Source organism: Ambystoma mexicanum, chromosome 11 (genome assembly GCF_040938575.1).
Source record: "Ambystoma mexicanum isolate Mex_15411 chromosome 11, UKY_AmexF1_1, whole genome shotgun sequence".
In the NCBI taxonomy this organism is placed as follows: Eukaryota; Metazoa; Chordata; class Amphibia; order Caudata; family Ambystomatidae; genus Ambystoma; species Ambystoma mexicanum.
In genome coordinates this window covers 231,411,733-231,433,964 of record NC_090934.1, presented here as the reverse complement: position 1 = coordinate 231,433,964, position 22,232 = coordinate 231,411,733, and the positions used below count along the sequence as shown (strand labels likewise).

Sequence of the window (22,232 nt, the reverse complement as noted above, 5' to 3'; positions counted from 1 at the left end):
GGAGCTCATTCAGCTCATGAGGTGGAATCTCATCGGTGGCCCCGATCCCCCGGCTGGTGGAGTATACTATCCCAGGGTCCCAGAGTTTGCGTACCCATACCACACACTGTGGAGTGGGGTGCGAACACAAAGGAAGGACTGTAAAAACAAACCCTCCTGTTCCCAGAACGGGACATTTAGCCTTTTGCATACTGAAACATGGAAATGGGGTTTACCCTAGCCTCTGGGAAATTACCCTCAATAGGCTCTTCGGCTTCTCTCCTCTGCCTTTGGTCTCTTCAAGTATCTGGGATAAAGCCTTCAGCTGTCTCTGGGCTTTCTTTCCTCTTTATCTCTGACCTCTACTAGACATGGATACAGCCTCTGAGTAAACTCTTCATATTTTCTCCTTCTTTGGGCTGATTTCGGCTAGGGCCTGTGGTGTAACCCTCTGCAGGATCCGTGCCTTTCTCCTTACCTGCCTCTGTCCCCTACCAGTGTCTGAAATATAGTCCTCGGTAGACTTTAGGCTTTCTCGCTCAATGCCCTTCTTGAGAGTTAGTCCTCAGCAGCCTCATATCCCTCTCTCCTCCTCTGAGTCTAACCTCTGTCAGAGTTCAGGAAAGAGCCCTCAGCAAGCTTTGTTTTTTTGTTGGTTCTGGTCATTACTGCTGTCTGAATTATATCCATCAGCAGGCTTTTTTCTTCCTGTTCCCTTGCTCTATTTTTCCCTAGGTCTAACTCTCTGCTTAGCTTTCCCTCGCTCCTGTTTCCATTTCATCTAAGGAAGCCTAGTTGTGACACTCTGGGCCCGATTCTCAGAGATTTCACCCGAAGCATGTCAGAGACGATAGTGAGCATCTCTGATGTGCACTTGCTAGCCTATACCCGATTCCAGATTTGGTCCAGATTTAGGATTTGTGAGATTCCTGGAGCATCTTTAAGATGCCCTTAAGCAAATCAATCGCATTTGCTCATCTCAGAGATGCTCCAGGCATCTCAAGGCTTTAATCTTTGTTGGTCGGGTATAAGGTAGCGGGTGCAAATCAGAAATGCTCAGAGGTATCTCTGATTTGCTTCATTGGAAATCTGAGACTCCAGCTCTCTCTGGGCAGCCCCAAAGTCTCAAGCAAGAAAAACACGTCCCTTTTAATAAAGTCATTTACACACGCACACAAAACACACAACTGTTAAAGCCGATAGTGATGTTGTTGCAAACCCCCCTGTGGTAGAGAGGAAGTATTTCAAACCCTCAGAGAGGTGCTCCCAGAAGCCAGAATACATGCCTTTCATACATTGTTTGAAATCCATAGCTTTCCCACAGCAGATTTAACTGCAGTAAATACAAAGTTAGAAATCAATTGTCCCACTCACCAAGGATACAGTTTTGCAAATCAACTGCAAGACATCAGTTTCTTCACCTTCAGGGGAAATGAAAAGCTTTCCAAGCAGCAGCAGAGAAACCGGAGATGTGGGTCCTACACAGGCAGCATCAGAGTATAGCAGATGACAGACAGGTCCTAGGAAGGCTTGGTTTCGGACCCTTTGGCCAAAAGTGAGGCACAGTGCACTCAGCAACAGCAGCCAATCCCAACGACAAGACAAAGGTACAGTCACTCACATAGAGCCCAGCCCAAAGCACTATGACAACCAGAAAACCCCATCCTGCCCAGAAAATGTATGTTTGAAGATAGTTGGCAAGGAGAAAGGATTGAAACGAGAAGCGGTTGTAGTGACAGGAAGTTGGAAAGACCTGGGGAAGAGAAGGCTGCTGTGTGGAGACATGATATGCAAGGCACTGGAGATTAGAGGTGTAATTGAGAGGAAGAATGTGGGAACATCTGGTAGTGGAAGTAAAGTTCAGGATTTGAAGAGGTGGTGGAGAGCTTGGAGGCAGTGTATTCTGCTAAAGAGGATGAGGTGGTGAGAAGACAGTAGCAAGGAGGAAGCAGTGAAGACAGTAGCAACGAGGAAGTAGCAAGTGTAGGGACTGGAGTTAGGTGGTAGAGGTGGTAACATCAAGGGCCAGAAGAGCTTGTAAAAGGAGATAGTTGCTGAGAGGTATGGAGGACTGGGTGGTCCCGGACGGGTGGTAACATTGAAAGGAGAAAGGGGTGTCTGGGAAGTTGTAACCGCAGATGAGACCAAGGGTACAATACTACTAGAAAGTGAGGACAGTTCCGAGGAGGTGGAGGAGTTGGTATTAGCCAGTGAAGGTGGTCGTAAAGAAGACTGGAAGCCACCAGGAAAAGGAAAGAGGGACAGGCATAGATAAAGAACTATAAATTAGATGTGGAGGACCACATACCACTACCATTTGCCTAGACAGAAATATTAAAAAGTATTTGATGGCCCAAGACAGCTTGAGGAGAAAGGAGAATTAGGCAAGGAGAGTACTTCAGGAGTAGAGAGGGATGAAGGTCAGATTTAAAGGTAACATTCACAAGTCCATCAATCTGAAACCTTTCTCTCTCGTTCTCACTTTCTCTCTCCTGTTGTTTCTCCCCGAATTCAGATCGTAATATCCTGCCTGTTTGAAGGAGTTTTCCATTGGTTGGTTTATACGTTGGGAGGTCTTCAGACGCCTGCCAGTATCGTCCAAAGAGAAGATTTGGGATCCCTTACGTCTGCATCATTTGAAGGCCTGTCAAGGCGTGGCTTACCTCTCTTAACTTTAAAGTCCCGGGATGCTGGAAAGACTCTGGTAACTATAAAGGCCAGGAGGCCTAACCAACATCAGGAACCTGGACTGCTTTGATTCTCTTGATTTTCTCTTGTTAATGTGGAATGCTTGAAGTTAATTCTGACCCAGATTTGGTTCATCCTCATAAGTTCTTATTGGTTAAAGCCCAGTTCCTGTTATGTTAAGAAACCATGTGCACCTTTGATTTAATAAAATCCTTTAAACATAGAGCTATCTTGGTGTATGTATCGGTTTCATACTAGGGGACATGACAAGGACTAAGAGGAGGCTAAGCGTGTGCTGTAGATGGAATACAGGTACGGCTGGGTAGTTGTGTTTTAAAGGGCCACTGAGAGCTGGATTGAAGTCTTTAAAGGCCATCTCGATCTATATCAACTGGGGAGGATATAGAACAAAGAGAGAAGGTTGGATTTTGACCAGATGTGACAACAACATTTCCTGTATCCCCCTTGTGCCGGCATGTTTCTATGCAGACCAATGTTATCTCCACCCCTGCCTCCAATTGCCAGTGTCTTTCTATTGGTTTCAGAGCTCCAGCACCCAAGTCAGTAGCCAAGAAAATCTACCATTCAGAAGAAATAGAATAGAGGTTGCCGACAATAAGGGAAGCAGAAACACTTCAACAAATGTACACTGCAGGTGATGGTGGTTTGCAATGTGGAGAGAGAAAGCAGCGGCAGAGCAGAGGACCTTGCATAGCTGCCGAGTAAAGCAGGCCCAGCCCCTGCAACAACCCATCGGCGTCCTAGACCACTGAGGACCAAAAGTGGCAAAAGACCCAAGGTCCCCTAAATAGCTTAGCTTGAAATCCCTTGGAACAGGACCTGGAACACGAACATGAACACTGTCTTTCCTGGGCTGCCACCACCAGCACGTGGCAGGCATGCTACTTATGACTTTCTAATATAGACACACACCCCGGGTATGCAAGACAGGGCTAGATTGACGAGGGAAAGATATGCAATCGTGACCAAGAGATGGGAATATAAACCGGGAACATGAAGCAGGAGTTATTCGGGTGATGTCAGAGGTGATGGGGAGGGGGGAACGACCAAGAGACCATCGAGAGAGGGGGAAGATGTGGCAGACTGTGGAGGTGACTTGAGGAGCAGGTGGGGTATTGGCTAGAGTGGAGGTGGTACTGCAGTGTTGAGTGTGCATGTTTGTGTGGTGAGTGTGTCGAAAAGGTTAGTGTGAGTAATGATTGTGAAGCTTATGTTACTGGGTAGATGAAGGATGATTTAGTAGTATGGAGGATTGAGTAGTAGTGTGGAGGAGGGAGCAGCAGTGTGGAGAAAGGAGAAATACCATCAACGGGTGGAGGCAAGATCTAGGAGGATTGAGAACATCAAAGGGATTGTTGGGATAAATGAGGCTGAGTAGAAAAAACAGTAAGAGTAGAAAAGAGTAAGCATGTTAGATGGGGACTGAATCAAAAGGTATTTGTAAATGCACCATCCCAATCCCCATTAGAACACCAAACACTCCATAGTGTAGAGAGAGTTAGGAAGTCCCTCAGGGAGTAGTGAGATCAGACATTTGGTCTTTAGGTTGTCACCACTCGTAGGAGATCTGTATCTACTAACCTGGCTCAGGGATGATAGGGTGGAGGTTCTACACTAGATGCCAGGCAGGGGGGTGGCCCTTGTCCCCAGAATATCTTCAATACAAATCTTTGAACCACCTCTGAGACTGGGAGTGATTATGGACCCCCATCTGCGACACAGGCTTGGGGCTGTGGAGGCTTGAATTCTCATTTAGTGGTGATGTGGAAATTGCAAGGGAGAGGGGAAGGCTGGAGGGGGGAGAGGCAAATAGTGAGGGTGAGTTGTTGTGCAGCACGATGCACAGAGTGCGGCATGGTCAAATGAGTTACCTTGGGTATGTGTAGGGGGCTGTGAAGGGAAGACAGTGGTCAGACAGGAGATATATTATTACAAAATAATTGACAGTGGAGATTTTGGTGTGACTGAAGTTTGCTACCGGAACTGTAGGGTACCATTCTTCAATATTGAGTGGAGCAGGGTTGCATGGTCTGTGAAGAATGAGGTGGCTTCGGGGACTGATGGGTTTAGAAGATGGTTGGGAGGTTCTAGTGTGGCCCATTACTGGTCTGGGGTACTTTTACAGTGTGTGCACCTCGGCCAGAGCCATACAAACGGGGGCTACATTAGAGGCACTACAGAGATGGGCCAGAGCCCCCAAGGGTCTGATGGTATGGAGGCTGCTATTTAAGAACCCCAGCACCAGGTCAGTACATTTCCAGGGCGGGAATGTTCCCGTAGGGGGCAACTGTGTAAACCCCGGCCCAAAAGGGGCATTTCAGTTAGGGGGTTATCGGCAGGTGCATATATAAGATAAAGGAACAGCTAAAAGAAAGAACCAAGACAAAGGGGTTTTAAAAGTATTTATTTGAATGTGTATGTACTTGACTGGACTTGCCTGACTGAACCATATATCCCCACCATGGGAGACACATAGAACTCTTGGACAATGGGCATATAACTCTGGGACAATAGGCAGGTCTCCTCTGCCGGCAAGAATGGACTTACCTGAGAAGGATTCCAAAAAGGAATTCACTAAAATAAAGACGGGGAGAGGTGTCATTTGGAAGAAAGGAAAAATTGAGCAAGGCAAAGAAATACAGAGAAATAAGGAAGGAGAAAAGTGAAGAAAGAAGTATGATGAGTGCTGCGTCTGGGGCTGCATCCTTGAGTGGTCCCCCCAGGCATCAGGGAGGTGGCTGGCCAGACTGTGTATGCCATCTGCAGCCCTGCAAAAGATCTTACCTGTTTAATAAGATTACCTGAAGAGAAAAGCGTGCAGTTTCTCGCACTATTGACTCCTTTTTACAGCCTGTGTGGACTTAACCAGGATACCGGCAGTGACTGAGGGTGGACTGCGCCCTTTAAACTCCCTGGCCTGGACCATTTAACAGGCTGCCAAGCGTGCGCACTGTGCGCAAAGCCCACCGCCATCACGCTGTATCACTCCTAGCCGGCTCTGGAACCAATGAGCCATGCTGGCGTTGACATGACGGTGGAGATGGACCAGGATCCTTCGGACCAGTAAGTTACTTGAATTTACTGGATATTCTTAACAAGCAACCTGTGATCTGAGAAACTTTAAAATAGACTAAAATGATCTTGTCCACAGTTAAACGGGTCCCCCTGAAAATTCTAGAGAACCATGTGATGCCGGTAAAAACACTAAATGTTTTTGCATCCTCATTTCTAAAAAAGACCACAAACTTCACAATAGGAGAACATCTTTCCCCAACTATTGCTTGTTTGGGAACTAAACTAACTGAATCGTTAATTGTAGCCATAGAAGCGAAAACAATACGAACAACAGCCAAAATAATCCAGGATTACTAACAAGGGAAGCGTTGCCTGTTTCTCTCATTGGAGAGGGAACACTTACCGACCAGGATATCCTGGCCTGCCTGGAGGCCTGTCCTGACAATGACGATTGTGTAGTCGAACCAATGGACAAAGGCACAGCTCCTTGCATCTCTGGTGCCCCAAACAGTCAGCTAGGCACTAAAGAAATTATGATTCACCATTTCAGTGGCAAGCTCTTAAACAACTCAGGAGTTCCCTAAACATAATTCCACTCTGGCTAACTTGGTCTCTGTTTTAATGGAAGAAATTAGCCCAGAAAATCCCAACCCTGGGGACAGATGCACCTCTTTGAGTGGTGCTCTGTGGGACATAAGAACATTGAAAACCTTAGCCAATCAAAGATTAGTGTCAAATCTGCAAAGTGAACTTTTCATGATTCCACATCTTCCACTTTAAAAATGCAAGCTATTGATTACTTGCTTACCACTCTGGTTAGCCTCTGCATAAAAAGGTAAACCAAGCTAACAACGAGCACACGGACATACTTAAAGGCATACTCTAGTAAAAAATGTTATTGTCCCTATGGGTCGGCCATGCTTTTTTAAGGCTAAGTGGGTCGATTTTAGAAAACTTTCCTATGGACCATACTCGAGTTTTCGTCCATTAAACGCACGCGAAAACAAGCACCTGGGAGCCGCCATTTCCTGATAATCCTATCTTTTCCCCGATCGCCCTGGCAGACCTGCTTTTGCGGCACTAAATCAATTCCCCCGCCCCTGAGCCTGACATTATCAAAACATTCATATTCCCCGCCTCTCTCTGTGACGTTTCTGTGCTGCGTAGGCAAACGCGCCCAGTCGTCTTCTGCGCGACCCCACACAGAACCCGGAAACCCACACAGATCAACTCACAACACAGCGCGCCACAATTCGGAATATGAAACTGTACTTTAAAATGAAACAGCAACACGGTACATTTGGTAAAGTACATTTATTTGACATTAAATGTTTAGAGAATATTCATATGAACTCCGAAAGCCATTTATTTTCTTTTATCTGTATCCGCAATAACTGTTCCGTTTAATCTTGAGTTACGCGCTGTTCCATTATGGCACACAGGGTGTTCATTTTCGTAAAAAGGATCACTTTGTAAGCACGGTGAACCGCAAGGCTGTTCCATCAACTAGGCACTAGTCCAGCCTAAAGTTCGTTATGTTACTTCCAGCCACTAGTACAGCGTAAGGGCATGTGGGCCCTTGGCGATCGTCCCATAATATGGTGATCGTGCTCCAGTTGTTGACACGAAGCTGCAGGTGTCTGCTGAAGAATCTGTCCGCCGGTGTCTCAAACAGGTGGCAGTTGCAGAAAGGGATCAAATACCTGTTAAGAAAACAAATAAAAGATAATTAGTCTCGCTAGCCGAACTTCATTAATATTACTCATTTCATTTATTACGGCCGATCGGAAACTATTTGCTTGCAAGGGTAGTTCAATGGAGTATGTTGTTCTCTAACATAAATGCGAAAAGTAACGAGATAAATCGAGGGCAACACACAATGATAAACGACACTCTACATGCATGAGGAATGATATGATATGGCATTTGTAACGCGCGTATACTCAAGTGTTTCTAGGCGTGACGAGGCAGGTGGGGAACAAGGGCAGACAGACAACGATCCTACTGGGCCAGGTGTCTTTCTGATCGCGCATGGGGAAGGGCTGTACATGGTTGGTTGCATACAATTTAAATAATTGGGCCAGCTGTTGGCAAGTGCAAGGTAAATGCCGGGACAAGGGGCTGAAGGGTACAGAGACAGTCCCGTGGTGCAGGGAAAAGTGGCTGGGCCAAGGAGCGAGATCGGTGACAAGCAGTGATCCTGCATGCCGATGTGCCCACTACGAATAGTTTTAACATCTTTTACAGTCTTCATTCATTCATTTATTCATGCATCCATTCATTAAATCTTCATTCTGGTATAAAAGCGTGTAAAGATTTACTTACATTATATTTGAAATTTCCATTGTGTCTCTTCGTAATGCAGTCTGTAAAACGGACCGTGCTCTTGACAATGATTTTTCGTATACTAACCTAAAACTGAAACTCGGTCTAGTTTCTGAATTTTCTGCCTTATCGTCTCTTACGTTATTGCGCACTCCCTTCAAATGTATTTCTTTCTGCATGGTCCCTGTCTCAAGGTCAAAAAACAATAGGCCCTTATACTTCCAGTGCGACTTGTGGGCCTCATCTGTGCACTATCCTTCGCATTCTTTATTTGCAACATCACGTAGTATAGGCATCTATGAGAACTTGAAGTTTTGAACCCGTCTATGTAATGCGCCTCAATGTGCAAATGCAAACTGGCTTCTCTCCCAAATGCCACGGCCTGCTTGGCTGGCGCGTTCTAAGTGCCCCAATTTTGTCCCCGTTGTCTGTGAGCTTTGCAGCCCAAATTGAGACATTTATTTTTTTGCCGAAGGTCAGGGAAAGTATAAAGTACCACAGAAGTTGAGTTAAAAGTGAGATTTATTGTTTGTTTGTTTTATTTTTTGCAATACGCAAGCCTCCCCTCCGTTAACAGTGCGCAGCATTTACATTTACATGAGATGAGACATGAGAAAAATATATACATACACATATGTGAGGTGAATAGAGAGAATTCAAAGATGACACCCAGCTTAGGTTTACAGGTACACTGTACAATAACATTTATTTACAAAAATACAATCCTATTGCAATTATTTAAACCGCGATTTGTACTTCACAATCAGCTGTGCTTCGGGTGGGCATGGCACAGTCGCAATGTTTGGTGGCAATGGATCACTGCTCTGTACAGAAACGTCCAAAATTCCATATCTGTGCTTCTCTAACACAGCATCAATAAGGCCTTTCACAAAGTCGAACTGCATTTCATCATAGTCTGGTTTGATCACCCATTGCTTACTTCGTTTTGAAAACACCTTGGTGTAGCAAGGCATCCTTACTTTGCCCCTAGTCCTAGATTGTTCTCGTCCGACATTGCTGTTATGGGCCAAGACCGCTAGTAGGGTGCGATGTTTCATGCCCCGAAAGCTAAAATGCAAGCGCTTTGGCCTGTACTTTAGGCACATATTGTGGAACACCTCCAAATCTCCTGTGTGACAGAATTCTGTCAGTCCTCTCAAATCTCTTGATAGAGTTTTGTCGAAAACAATCTTCTCAATGGCTTTGTGTGTCGGTGATGATGGAATCAACCACTTCTTCTTCCGTGCCTCCTCTGGGGACAAAGGGCCATGTTCACATTGGTGGAAATGTTCATTTGCTGTCCAGCGGTGAACGTTGGTACAGTGGTGCATCAGTGACCGCCATTTTTCAAGTAGTATTTCCAATGACCCCTCGCAAGTTTTAGAGCTCCACCAAAGATGGTTGGTGATAGAATGTGACCACTGCAAAATACTTTCAAAACCTTTTTTTTTTCCTGCAGCCGAGATTTTCTTATTGATTGATTTAGCAAGATGCCATACGTCAAATTGATGTTTAATATGTGGGAACTGCTCTCTCATTGTCTTGGCAATTGAAACGTGTCTATCCGTGGCTATGAGGTCGATGTGCATCCCTCTCGATTGTAGATCTTCCACTGATTTTATAAATCCTAGTTTCTCTATGGCCACTGAGGATGTACATTGTGTTACCTGCACGACCTCGGAACTCACAATTTTCTTACTGTCCATGTCCTGAAAGTGGTAGGTGCAGTACTTGGCAGAAAATCCAGGGCTATCGCACTGTCCATCGCCGGCTAGCCTGAATCGTTTGCCTTCGAATGTACTTGCTAGAGACAATTGTTCAATTCTCCAAGCATCACTAATGGCCGGAAACAGATAATCACGTTGGTATGTGTAGTACAGCGCACTTGAAATGAATTAGAGTCCCACAAACTGAAAGAAAGCCTCTACCTTTCGAAAACTTGAGCCACTAAAAAGTAAAGCTGCTGCACACAGTAAATTGCCTGCTGGCAGTTTCCCCAGCATTGGTTGTGCAAACCATGAGAACCTATGATTTAATCTACAGGCGGCATTTATTTTAAGGTTACTGCCTTTCATTTTACGGGTCACATTAATGAATGGCTTCCCACATACTTTCCCTCTAACGGAATGCACACATTTCAACATACTTATAATTTCCATCAAGCAACTGTCGAATACAATGTATTTGCTCTCTTTCATTAGACTGTCATCCTGCATCAACGTTGTTTCGGCCTTTGACGTTGTGGAGATGTCAACACATTGGAAAGTAATATCGCTGCTATCAAGTATTGTTGCGTCTATGGATGATGCGGCTGGTTCATTCTCTCTCATTTCAACATCTGCTAATTCAACATTGATGGGAGAACACAACAATGTCGACATGTTTTTTGGTGGCAATTTTTTGGCTGGTGTAGATTGTGTAAATTGATCTGCAACTACTTCCGAGTTATCTCCAAAACATTCAATAACATCTTCTTGTGGTGGTCCGGTCTCACAGTAGCCATGGTCCAATGCAACTTTGCTGTGATCTCCAAACAGAGCTAATTCATGTTCTGGCCATTGGACATAAGCATCTCGAGCCTGAACACGCCTCGCCTCAATTAATAGTTCCTCCATAGTGTACATAGTCTGGCAAGCCACATCTCTCATTCGCTTCACTGTCTGTGTGTGTATAGTTCTGACGCCGACGGGTAACTGGAGGAGAGATTGGAAAAGGGATGTTTAGTTTAAACACAAGATGGAGTGTAGTAGAATTGAATAGAAAAAAACATAAAATAGTCCCCACCACAACAATTGTTTTAAAGTTATTAACTGTTTGTAACTAACCTTTTTTTGTTTTTTTTTCTTTGCAACTTTTTTGACTCGACCTTCAACATCTGCACGCTGTAGCTCCGATTCGTTTCCGCTTGTCCTCCCTTCCGCTTGCGCTGCAAGGACTATACTTTCTGTATCCGTATAGACAGCAAGGAATGAGGCTCCATCGTCTCCCTGAAACATAGTACTTTCATTACTATGTATTAGCATAAAACACGTTTGGAGGAACACACAGGTACATCTCAATAGCCAAACACGATTTAAACATTGTGTGCAACAATCAAACGACAAGTATTCGACCAGTGATGATCTATTTCGATGGAACTGTCAGTATCCATACCTCTGGCTCTGCATGGACTGCCATGAATGGTTGTATTGGAGAGGAGGCATCCGCATCTCCCTGAAACACAGTACTTGCATTAGTATGCTTTTCAATATTGGAAACGCAACACACACTTGGGGTCGAACGCACAGGTACATATAAAGAGATAACCGCGAAAGATGCATTGTCCAAAAGAATCAAGGAAAATCCAAATATGATCACATTTCATCGACTTATTTCAACGATTCCTTTACATCTGCATCATCTAAATGAGATGTTCTGATTGTGGTGGAAGCTCTGTCGTCTCCCTGAAACACAGCACTTGCATTAGTATGGTTTTCAATATTGGAAACATATCACACACTTGGGGTCGAACGCACAGGTACATATAAAGAGATAACCGCGAAAGATGCATTGTCCAAAAGAATCAAGGAAAATCCAAATATGATCACATTTCATCGACTTATTTCAACGATTCCTTTACATCTGCATCATCTAAATGAGATGTTCTGATTGTGGTGGAAGCTCCGTCGTCTCCCTGAAACACAGCACTTGCATTAGTGAGGATTACAATTGTGAAAACATAACATACACCTGGGGTAGACAGCACAGGTACATATCAACGGCTAACCACGAATGAAACATTGTGCAGAACAATCAAACGACAGGAATTCCGGCTCTGAAGATGACGCTCGATGGAGCTGTCAGTATCCATACCTCGTGCTGCTGAAGAATATCTATGGATGCTGCAAATGTAGTGCGCACTTCCGAAAGCTGTTGCGCAGATTCGTATACTTGAATGTCAGGCTCTGCATCAAGTGTAGGGGTTGACGCTCCGTCGTCTCCCTGAAACACAGCACTTGCATTAGTGAGGATTACAATTGTGAAAACATAACATACACCTGGGGTCGACAGCACAGGTACATATCAACGGCTAACCACGAATGAAACATTGTGCAGAACAATCAAACGACAGGAATTCCGGCTCTGAAGATGACGCTCGATGGAGCTGTCAGTATCCATACCTCCTGCTGGTGAGGAACATCTAGAAACGTTGTAGATGGGGCGGACGCCTCAGCATCTCCCTGAAAGACAGTACTTGCATTAGTATGGATAACACTAATTATAACTGAAAACAAACACCAGTGGACGATAACTAAGGTGTATATTAATTGGAAAGCAGTAACCAAACATTCGGTAAAATAATTACACGATAGAATAAAACTATTACTTGACATCCATAACACAAGTATGTAGCGGATTAGCCTAGTAAGATTACCTGATACGCGCTAGAAGTGGTTGATAACTGCGACCACGTCAAGGATGTAGAATGTTCTTGCTTCAGATTCAAGGGATAGTCAAGAAGTTGTAAAGGTCAATCAATGATTGATAGTGAAATGCCAATATAAAAAATAGCCACGTAAGCCGACAGAATACTTGAAAAATGCTCAATACAGCACAGTTCCCTGTTCCCATATATATACATTGCGTTTGTGGGTTATGAAATCGAAAAAAAATATATTGATAAATGTAATTATTCAAAAAACTATACACTCATATCAATATCGAAATTATTACAAGGGATAGAACACCTACAATATCTATTAGTCCATTCGACTACACACTACCGCAAGGCCTAAAGCTAAATCCGGACACTTGACTCACCGGTGGCGGAATGTGGACGAATAGAGTGGGAATAGCGTTTTCTAGCAATTTCCGTGTAGTTCGCCGTTTATTCTTCTTTGTTACCCAAGAAGTTGTGTACATGTCCAAGGAAAAGTGCCGGCTGCAGATGCGGTATCGATCACCCCTCTTGTTCTCAAAGACTTGTTGGACTCTACTTTCCAGCTCATCCAGTGGATATCCGCAATGTCTGACCCATTCTCTTATTCGATCAACAGTTTTCGGGAATACATGCATTGTAGTTCCTTCAGATTTCGCATGGGTCTTCGAAGGGCAACCGCTAATCGAACAGGCAGGCATTGTTGATAAATCTGAAAAGTAAATATCAACATTATTATACAATCTTCAAGAATAAAGATTTGATACAAAAGTAAATGAATCATACAATGATCAATGCAAGGTTTGTTTTGGTCGCAGGAACTGTACCAGTTCATTATGTGCAGCTTAGTATTTGCATAAATTGCAGAAATGTATAAATGATGTGACTAAAATCTGAACATGTGACTCATCTCTTGGCTGTTCTGTATTGCACGAGAAGGAAACATGCTTACATTATAGACTGGACCCCCGAAGGATGCTATTCGATGACAATAGACACAGATGAAAATAAATAGATCTATTGATAGCATAGCAATGGAAACTCTAGTCAATAGCAATGAGACCAATGAACATAGCACTATTGTGTACTCTACTCGCAAATAGATAGAAATTTAAAAATCTGCGAAATATGACCAGGATACATGGCCTTGCCTTGACCAACAAACAGTTGGATTCAGCAAGCAGAGCAGTATGTTGCAGGAGAATAGGTGGATGGCCACAGGTAGCACACTGATGGGTTTGCTCTAAGCGGTCACAGAAGTTGACGGATAGCACGTCGACGACTAGATTAGCGTAGATCTCGGTGGTTGCCAGGTAACACGTTCAGGAGTTGACTTGCAAAGCACAAAGATGTTCTCATGAGACATATCAAGTGGTTTATAAAGTATTTGGAACAGGGGTGTGTTTGTGAATGATTGACGTATGTATGTCGTGGTATTAGGGGGGCGGCCTGCTTCAAGGGGAGGTCTGGCTGGAGACACGGGGTCTGAGGAGGCCATGTGACCGATGGCCCCTTGGCATGGGATACCTTTTGAAGTGTACATGTAGTTTGGCACCTTGGCCTTTCGCGCCCCTGACAGCGCGCATCCACTGGCGCGAACCGCCTTTGATAGAGGGTAGGTGGGATGGAGGGGCCTGGGGCGTGCAGATAAGGCACAGGAAGACTGCTGAATGGAAACACACTTATGTGGATTGCAGGGGGGCGGCCTGCTTCAAGGGGAGGCCTGGCTGGAGACACGGGGTCTGAGTAGGCCATGTGAACGATGGCCCCTTGGCATGGGACACCTTTTGAAGTGTACATGTTTGGCACCTTGGCCGTTTGCGCCTGTCACAGCCCCCCATGCCAGCGCTCATCCCCGGGTGCGAACCGCCTTTGATAGAGGGGGGTGGGATGGATGGGCATGGGGCGTGCAGATAAGGCACAGGAAGACTGCTGAATGGAGACACTTAGGTGGATTGCAGGGGGGCGGCCTGCTTTAAGGGGAGGCCTGGCTGGAGACACGGGGTCTGAGTAGGCCATGTGAACGATTGGCCCCTTGGCGTGGGACACCTTTTGAAGTGTACATGTAGTTTGGCACCTTGGCCGTTTGCGCCTGTCACAGCCCCCCATGCCAGCGCTCATCCCCGGGTGCGAACCGCCTTTGATAGAGGGGGGTGGGATGGATGGGTCTGGGGCGTGCAGATAAGGCACAGGAAGACTGCTGAATGGAGACACACTTATGTGGATTGCAGGGGGGCGGCCTGCTTCAAGGGGAGGCCTGGCTGGAGACACGGGGTCTGAGTAGGCCATGTGAACGATGGCCCCTTGGCGTGGGACATCTTTTGAAGTGTACATGTAGTTTGGCACCTTGGCCGTTTGCGCCTGTCACAGCCCCCCATGCCAGCGCTCATCCCCGGGTGCGAACTGCCTTTGATAGAGGGGGGTGGGATGGATGGGCCTGGGGCGTGCAGATAAGGCACAGGAAGACTGCTGAATGGAGACACACTTATGTGGATTGCAGGGGGGCGGCCTGCTTCAAGGGGAGGCCTGGCTGGAGACACGGGGTCTGAGTAGGCCATGTGAACGATTGGCCCCTTGGCGTGGGACACCTTTTGAAGTGTACATGTAGTTTGGCACCTTGGCCGTTTGCGCCTGTCACTGCCCCCCATGCCAGCGCTCATCCCCGGGTGTGAACCGCCTTTGATAGAGGGGGGTGGGATGGATGGGCCTGGGGCGTGCAGATAAGGCACAGGAAGACTGCTGAATGGAGACACACTTATGTGGATTGCAGGGGGGCGGCCTGCTTCAAGGGGAGGCCTGGCTGGAGACACGGGGTCTGAGTAGGCCATGTGAACGATTGCGCCTTGGCGTGGGACACCTTTTGAAGTGTACATGTAGTTTGGCACCTTTGCCGTTTGCGCCTGTCACTGCCCCCCATGCCAGCCCTCATCCCCGGGTGCGAACCGCCTTTATATGAATATACAGTATATCGCCTTTATATGAATGATAGTATATCGTTGCTTATCAATAACAAATGCCACATAACGCAGATTCTTGTGAGCACAGACCCACACTTCAACCAGTGTATTATAGTGGCCAAGACCCAAAGGCCTGTATAATCCAATGGTAATTGATAGTATAGATATATGTGATTCATTTAAAAAATCGAGACAAACGTTAAAATAAATGTGGTGTTTTATTTTGAATCTTATTTTCATGAAAAAAAAAAATTAGAAGACTTTAAAGGTTATACAGGTCAGGTTGCAGCACAGCGAGAGAAAATCCCCTGTACTGACCGCTGTCACTCGGGAACATGTCTCTAATGGCACGAACGGCACAGGCGGGTATCACTCGTCGAACGCGGTGTCCAAGCCTCCCGTGAAGCCACCATGTGTAGGAACGATAGGCCACCAGCCTGTACCACCTGTGAAAAGGAATGAAACAAACTGTTTTTAAATGACCCAGATAAGTTTAATAAACGTTTGTTGTCAATGACAATTCTTGTAACTAATGGCATTTTACACGGACAAATGCTATCTAGACAGTGCACACTATTCAACGCCTTACATGCGTTACAATGATATGTAAATGTAATTTTGGATATAGTAGAAGAACATGAAATAGGAGTGGCATGACAAGCAGAGAATACTTACTCGTTACTCGGATTACGAGGACGAACAGTTGCTCGAAGTTCGTGCATAAGCACCATCAAGATTCTCAACACGGCCCGTGTGAGGCAGGCTGCCCTGAAGTCTGGCAGCTCGGTGATGCATTGCGGGCGTGGCTCGCCTTCCGAAATGTAGGCCAGGCATCCCGAGTTTTCTCGGCAGCAGCAGTTCTCGTCCTCGGTTGGCATTAGCTCGCACCGATTGCATGTGCACCAGGTGGAGACGCCGTCCATGCGACTAGGCCCAGGCTCTTCATCTGTTGAATCGTCCTCCCAACTGCCATCCGAATCCCCATCGTTTTCGCGTGCTTCCCTTTCCAGTAGTTCCTCCTTGGTATACTCGGGCTCGTACATGTAGGGCATTATTGTAGCCATTGTGTGGTAAACAGAGTAAAATAATTTACCGAGATGGTACAGGTGTTTACACGGGCTACAAGCGACGAAGGTAGCTGACCAGAGCACTGAAACGAGTCACAGAATACTCAAAGTAACACAGAGAGAGGAATGGAATCGAAAATCGGCTGCTGTGTGTTGTGAAACGGTCTGTTTATACTTATTGAGGAGAGAGGCGTCCTGCCATTTCCATGGCGACACGTCATTAGCTGAAGCGCAGCGAATGTTGACACGAGACGTGCTTTGGCGTTGGGAAATGGGCGGTAAGAGTCTGCTGATGTCAGGCTCAGGGGCGGGGGAATTGATTTAGTGCCGCAAAAGCAGGTCAGCCAGGGCGATCGGGGAAAAGATAGGATTATCAGAAAATGGCGGCTCACAGGTGCTTGTTTTCGCGTGCGTTTAATGGACGAAAACTCGAGTATGGTCCATAGGAAAGTTTTCTAAAATCGACCCACTTAGCCTTAAAAAAACATGGCCGACCCATAGGGACAATACATTTTTTTACTAGAGTATGCCTTTAAAACTCTTTGCAAGCAGCTAGGAATTAAAGCCCTTCTGTCCAACGTGGCTTGTCTCATCTAACAACGAACTAGCAGAAGGGCTGAGCATATGGAGGGGACAGAGAACAAGGCTAATAGGTTAGACACAATGAAAAGGGACAAAAACAGGGTCAGGAAGGTGCTAATTAAGGAACCAATCGGGCTATGTGACAGGGAGTTGAGGCCCCCCTCGGTATTGGCCACGCTGAAGGACGTATAAGACCACACCATGTATTGAATTTGGATATAATTCAAGGGTAACCAATTTATTAAATTCATAAGAACGTGATACAACTGTCCACAAACCCACTTACAACTCTCAAATATTCTGCCTACTCACCCTAAAACACTGAACCGGATACATCATACCTCTACCGCAACAAAACATAAGACTATCACAAACTACAATGACCTATACACACCACTAAACGCCAAACAAGAAACTAAGCCAACCACACAAACCACAAACGCACATCATGCAGAACATAACCTCTGAATATCACAAACCAGCACACAGTGACTGGTTGTTCCGAACTGAAGCTACCAACAGCACATCAAAGCTCTTGCGCTTTTCTCGCTCAATCCCACTAACAAAGCCCCCAGTCCTCCTTCAAATTCAGATCCGTGAGGGCGCCAAAAGACCACGTAAGTGGCATCAGTGCACAGTACCAGACCAAATAACATGACATTAGAAAAACTACCAGAAATATAAAGAAAAAGAAAAGACAAGTCAACATATAATCTAGAAATATGCTGAGTTGCTCACACACTGTATCATTGAGAACAACATAGAGGGAGGTGACCAACCTGATATGCACAAAAAGTCAATAAATGGCGTGGCGGTCTCGGAATGAGGAGTCTGACCAAATGGATGTATGGTATTGGCTATAGACTTTTATTAAACAATATTAAACCTACATATCCCTAACTAGAGGTGTTTTGCTTAACTCAAACAAACTAAAACTTGGGTCAGTTAGGAAGTATGTGTAGTTCAAATGAAGTGTTCCATCCAACTCCCATCCTATCCTTACCACTACAAAATCAAACTACTAAGTAAGAGTTTCTTCACAACCCAGGAGAATGACTCCCTTCCCCTGGCTATAAGTCTCTCAAGTTCCAGGCGTTTTTGAAGTTCAAAACGCACAGAATGTCTCTTCCCACTTCCAGAGACGATAAAAGCCTAGGAGAAGGACTCCCTTCTCCCATCTGACAGGCCACTCTTCTCAAACTTTTCTTTAGGTTACTTTATCGTTGGCTTTTTCATTGTGTCTCAGTTCCCTCCAACAAAGGTTTGTTCCTTCTTTCTGTTTCCACAATGTTCCTAATCTTGCACCACTGGGATGAGGTAGATGCTCCCGAACCCTCTCGGATTCTTCAACTCAACCAGTTTGTGGAGCTGTCCCGGTAGTTGTCTCACAAAATGAATCACTACGCTTTCAAGTTCTGCCTGCACTTTCTCCCAGTTTCCCTGTTGCCTTTTGATTGAGCAGGGAATTTGACTCTTGGTGGTAATCCGGTGTTGATGGGGAAACAAAGGATAAATGAAAAAGAAGAGTGGTGCTTTGGAAAAAATAAAGACTGTCGCCTGGGTTTGTCGGTGTCCTTCAGGGTTTAGGGAGTTCCCATTGGGCAGGCAATTTTACTGCTGGCACCAGTAAGTCTCAGCAGAACCCAGGCGGGACTTTCCTGATGCCACCTAAGACCACTTCTCAGAGGTGTTGCGCAGTTTCAATGCAGACTCGAAGACAACTACAAAGCGGTGTCTCCCCATCTCAAAGAAGACTCAAGGTTGCTGGTAACCTCAAGGAAGGACGTCTTGAATTCGTTGAAGGCCACCTCCCAAAGGTATTAGAATCTGTCTCTACAGTCTTATATTTTCTTATCAGTATCTTTCAATTTATATATTTGTTTCTCAATACCACCGACCCCTTTTCCGAACTTTGTATTTTCCTCATTACCTTCTCCAGAGGAATGCTTTACCTGTTTCACCAGGGGCCGAAGGTTTGCGCTTTTCAGCTTTTCTTCCACTTCTCTTAGGTCCACTTGACTTTGCGACCTATGACGGCTGGTGGTCTTTGCGCAGTTGTTCGACTGCATTGTCTACCCACAACAGGTTACGCCAACACAACGTCTCTCACTTTCAGGTGTGCCGACTCCCAGACACTTGCAAGACGCTTTCTACATGTCCCTCTTTTCGTTTCTTCAACTTCACACAGCTGCCTTGTTGCAGACTTCAATTGTCCCGTTTCTGACTCCCAGACTGGTTTAACACCCAACCAGCCTTTCTTTCTCCTGGCTAGTCTTCCACTTCTCGACTTCGACCAACTACTACTTTTCTTAGGGATTTTTGCCGGCCTCCTGCCATATTGCCAACCACCCTTGTGTGATCCTTTGCACCACATCTTCTTCTTTCGTCTCACTCTTTCTGCTCCACAACCGTTCTGCCGGTTCACGAGGCCCATTTTCAACCTTTCAGCTCCTAGTCTGCTTCCCAACTTGTCGACTGCTCCTTTCGGGTGTTGCTCTCCTTCCAGATTTCCCTCTCCTTGCCCTTTCTCAATGTTTGGTTTAAATAGCCAGGTTTTCCTCGGCACAGTGTCAGCCCAAATTACAACAGCTGGTTGAAAAGTCCTTGTGCTTTGCGGTAGCGCTCTTGAGTTCTTTGTCCCAATTTTTGTTATCGGGAGAATGGCTGACCCGCTACAGTAGCACATAGTCTCTTCAGCTACATTTACGGAAGGCTTAGGTGATGTTATAACCCATGAGATCCTCCCACATGTTACCTCCACTAGGAGGACTATCGGTTAGCGGCCTCACCACCCTAGCCTCATGGAAAGGCCTGGGGAGAAGTGATGCTATCTGAAGGATCGTCACAATGGAAAATCCAAAACGGATCATAAGTCCAAAAATCAACCACTACAGAACACAAAGACTAAAGCTAGGGGCTTGAGATGTATTCCAAGAAAAAACCCTTAACAAGTTTGGGAAAAAGACAAATAAGAAGAGGGAAAGGGGGAATAGTCAATTGCATAACCTCTACACATTGCTCTAGGGCAAAAATATGAGCATAGCAGAGGAGAAGAACCACAATTCACTTTCGTCTGATAGTCATTGCTAAGAAGGGATGGCCCCATAAAAATAAACAGTCATATTCAGGATCAACTGATTGTACCAACATGATATAAAGTGGTCCCAGGTTTACAGATTGTAATGACACAACTGATGAATCTTCCGTTCTGTAAGGGGTCAGCATCTTGTTTAGGGAGAACGGCATGCCTCCCCCTAAAAGCAAGAAAAGATCATCAATATAATTGGGCACTAATCAAGCACCTAAGGGCACTGCAACCGAATTCCATCTGTTGCAAAGCAAATAAGGTATTTTCTACCAACTTACCCAACACTCTGGAAGTGGATGATTTAAACCCAAGAAGGAGGGCTAAAAATACAAAGCATATTTACAACTGCTCAAGAGTCTCTTAAAACGAAGTAGTGTGCTGGCCCTAATGAACTCCATCTACACCCTTTGCTTGATTGATTCTAATAACATTTGTATAGTGGAACAACTTGAAACTGTGGAATGAGCCACAGCAATTGTGCACTTTGCCTCTAGGGATATTCGGAACACTGTATTGAGCTATCTCTTATTTTTTGGAGCGTGGATATGACTGTTGCTTGGTGAACACACAAATGAGAAACTATCTGACAGATTCAAAACCATCTGAGCTGTCTATGACAGTCTCCGAGCAGAGGTTTCAACAGGCGATTGGGCAAATGCGTATGTCAGTAAATGCCCAAGGAAAGCAGAGTACACAGTACAAGCGAACGGTCCCTTCCATTCACCAGTAACCTGATATTACAGATTGGTCCTGACTGGCCAGAGTGCTGCAACCAAAAACCTTATTGAGGCCCTAGTCCATGGAAGCGCCTGTTATTTTGGAACACCAGGGGACATTCACATTACCAACAAGAAGAGGGGATCTGGGAAATGCCAGATGAATGTATAGTTGTGGTCCTGCAGGAAACATGGACTGCGGAAGAAGTTTATTGTGATAGAAGATAAATCGCCACCAAAGGAGAAACTGCCTGATCCAAGTGGAGTCTTTTGATCAGTGTGATTAACCTATTCACGCTCCTTCCCATTGAAACTCATTCAGAATACATCCTAGCAGGACTTATTAAAGGTAAATGCCTGGAAAGTAGCCTACAATTATTAATCATAAACATCTATGATCCCCGGGAAGTACAAACTACCTCGATAATGCAACATCGCTACTAAGGGCATACGATCTACAATCGGATATCCCAAAAATTACTCTGGAAGATTCGAAAGAATGCCTGTTTTGGAATGGCATGAAGTAGAAAGACATCGCTCTGGCACACATGAAGCAGACTAGTAGTAATAGCAAGGGGTGGAAGTGGCATAGATTCCTTAGAAATAACAGTCGCATAATCATAAATGGTTGATGCAACAGGGTCTCGCCAGGTAAATATACTAGAATTAGCTCTAACGGTGCCTCTACTATTGCTTCATCCAGGCACGTTTGTTCCATTAAATCCTGGGGCTAGAAATTCAACATAGAGAGGAAAGTGATCATGTTGCCCCTCATCATTGCATGTGAATCAATCCACACAGCACGGATATTTGACCAGATTGGCTGTCTTGACTGTAACATCAAAGCCAATATGATCAAATGGAAACATGGGAAACTTAAACAAGCTAATGACTACTTGAATCAGAGTTGTCAAGTTCCTCAATTTCTAATCAATCATGTCTCACCATATGTACTTGTCCATGACAATAGCTATGCCACAACTCCTAATCTGCCCAACTCACCATATGCACATGCATATGACAACAGCCAGGCACCGCAGACTTGAGTATGAAACTTTCATTGCAGATGTGGTCTCCCATATGTTTGGGAATTCTTATACCGGTGTTAGAAGATTTACTGCTACACCTATAATATCAATCTAGTGCACTGAAATCAAAACCTGTATGGCTTAGTGATTGGAAATTGGAAGAGAGAACTTAGTATTGTAAGAACATTAAAAATGAGAATTGACAATGGCTGCGTAAACACACAGAAGCTGGCAAAATGGAGCGAGTTCATCACAATTGTTAAGGAGAATGATCCCTGCAAATTCTGGGAATTAGTGAAGGATTCTTGTAAGAACAAAAAGCTGTCAGTTGGAGCCGCTAACAAGGCTT

The 22,232-nt window shown here is 45.2% G+C and overlaps 1 protein-coding gene and 1 long non-coding RNA gene across 5 annotated transcripts in view; one reads left to right on the top strand and one right to left on the bottom strand.

The window, feature by feature from the left end:
• The window catches only part of LOC138503309 (interferon alpha-inducible protein 27-like protein 2A), a 182,857-nt gene that overhangs the window by 85,284 nt on the left and 75,341 nt on the right, over nt 1-22,232 (top strand). For 2 of the 4 annotated variants that reach the window (XM_069622927.1, XM_069622926.1), the window contains one exon: nt 2,495-2,890. The exons of the other annotated variants lie outside the window; for them this stretch is intronic. In XM_069622927.1, coding sequence (XP_069479028.1) covers nt 2,495-2,501 — 7 coding nt within the window. In that variant the 3' untranslated portion in view covers nt 2,502-2,890. Of the gene's footprint in view, nt 1-2,494; nt 2,891-22,232 lie in introns of those variants that run through there. 4 annotated transcript variants of the gene reach the window in all.
• The window catches only part of LOC138503310 (uncharacterized), a 112,987-nt gene that overhangs the window by 83,623 nt on the left and 7,132 nt on the right, over nt 1-22,232 (bottom strand). The gene's annotated exons all lie outside the window — the stretch shown is intronic.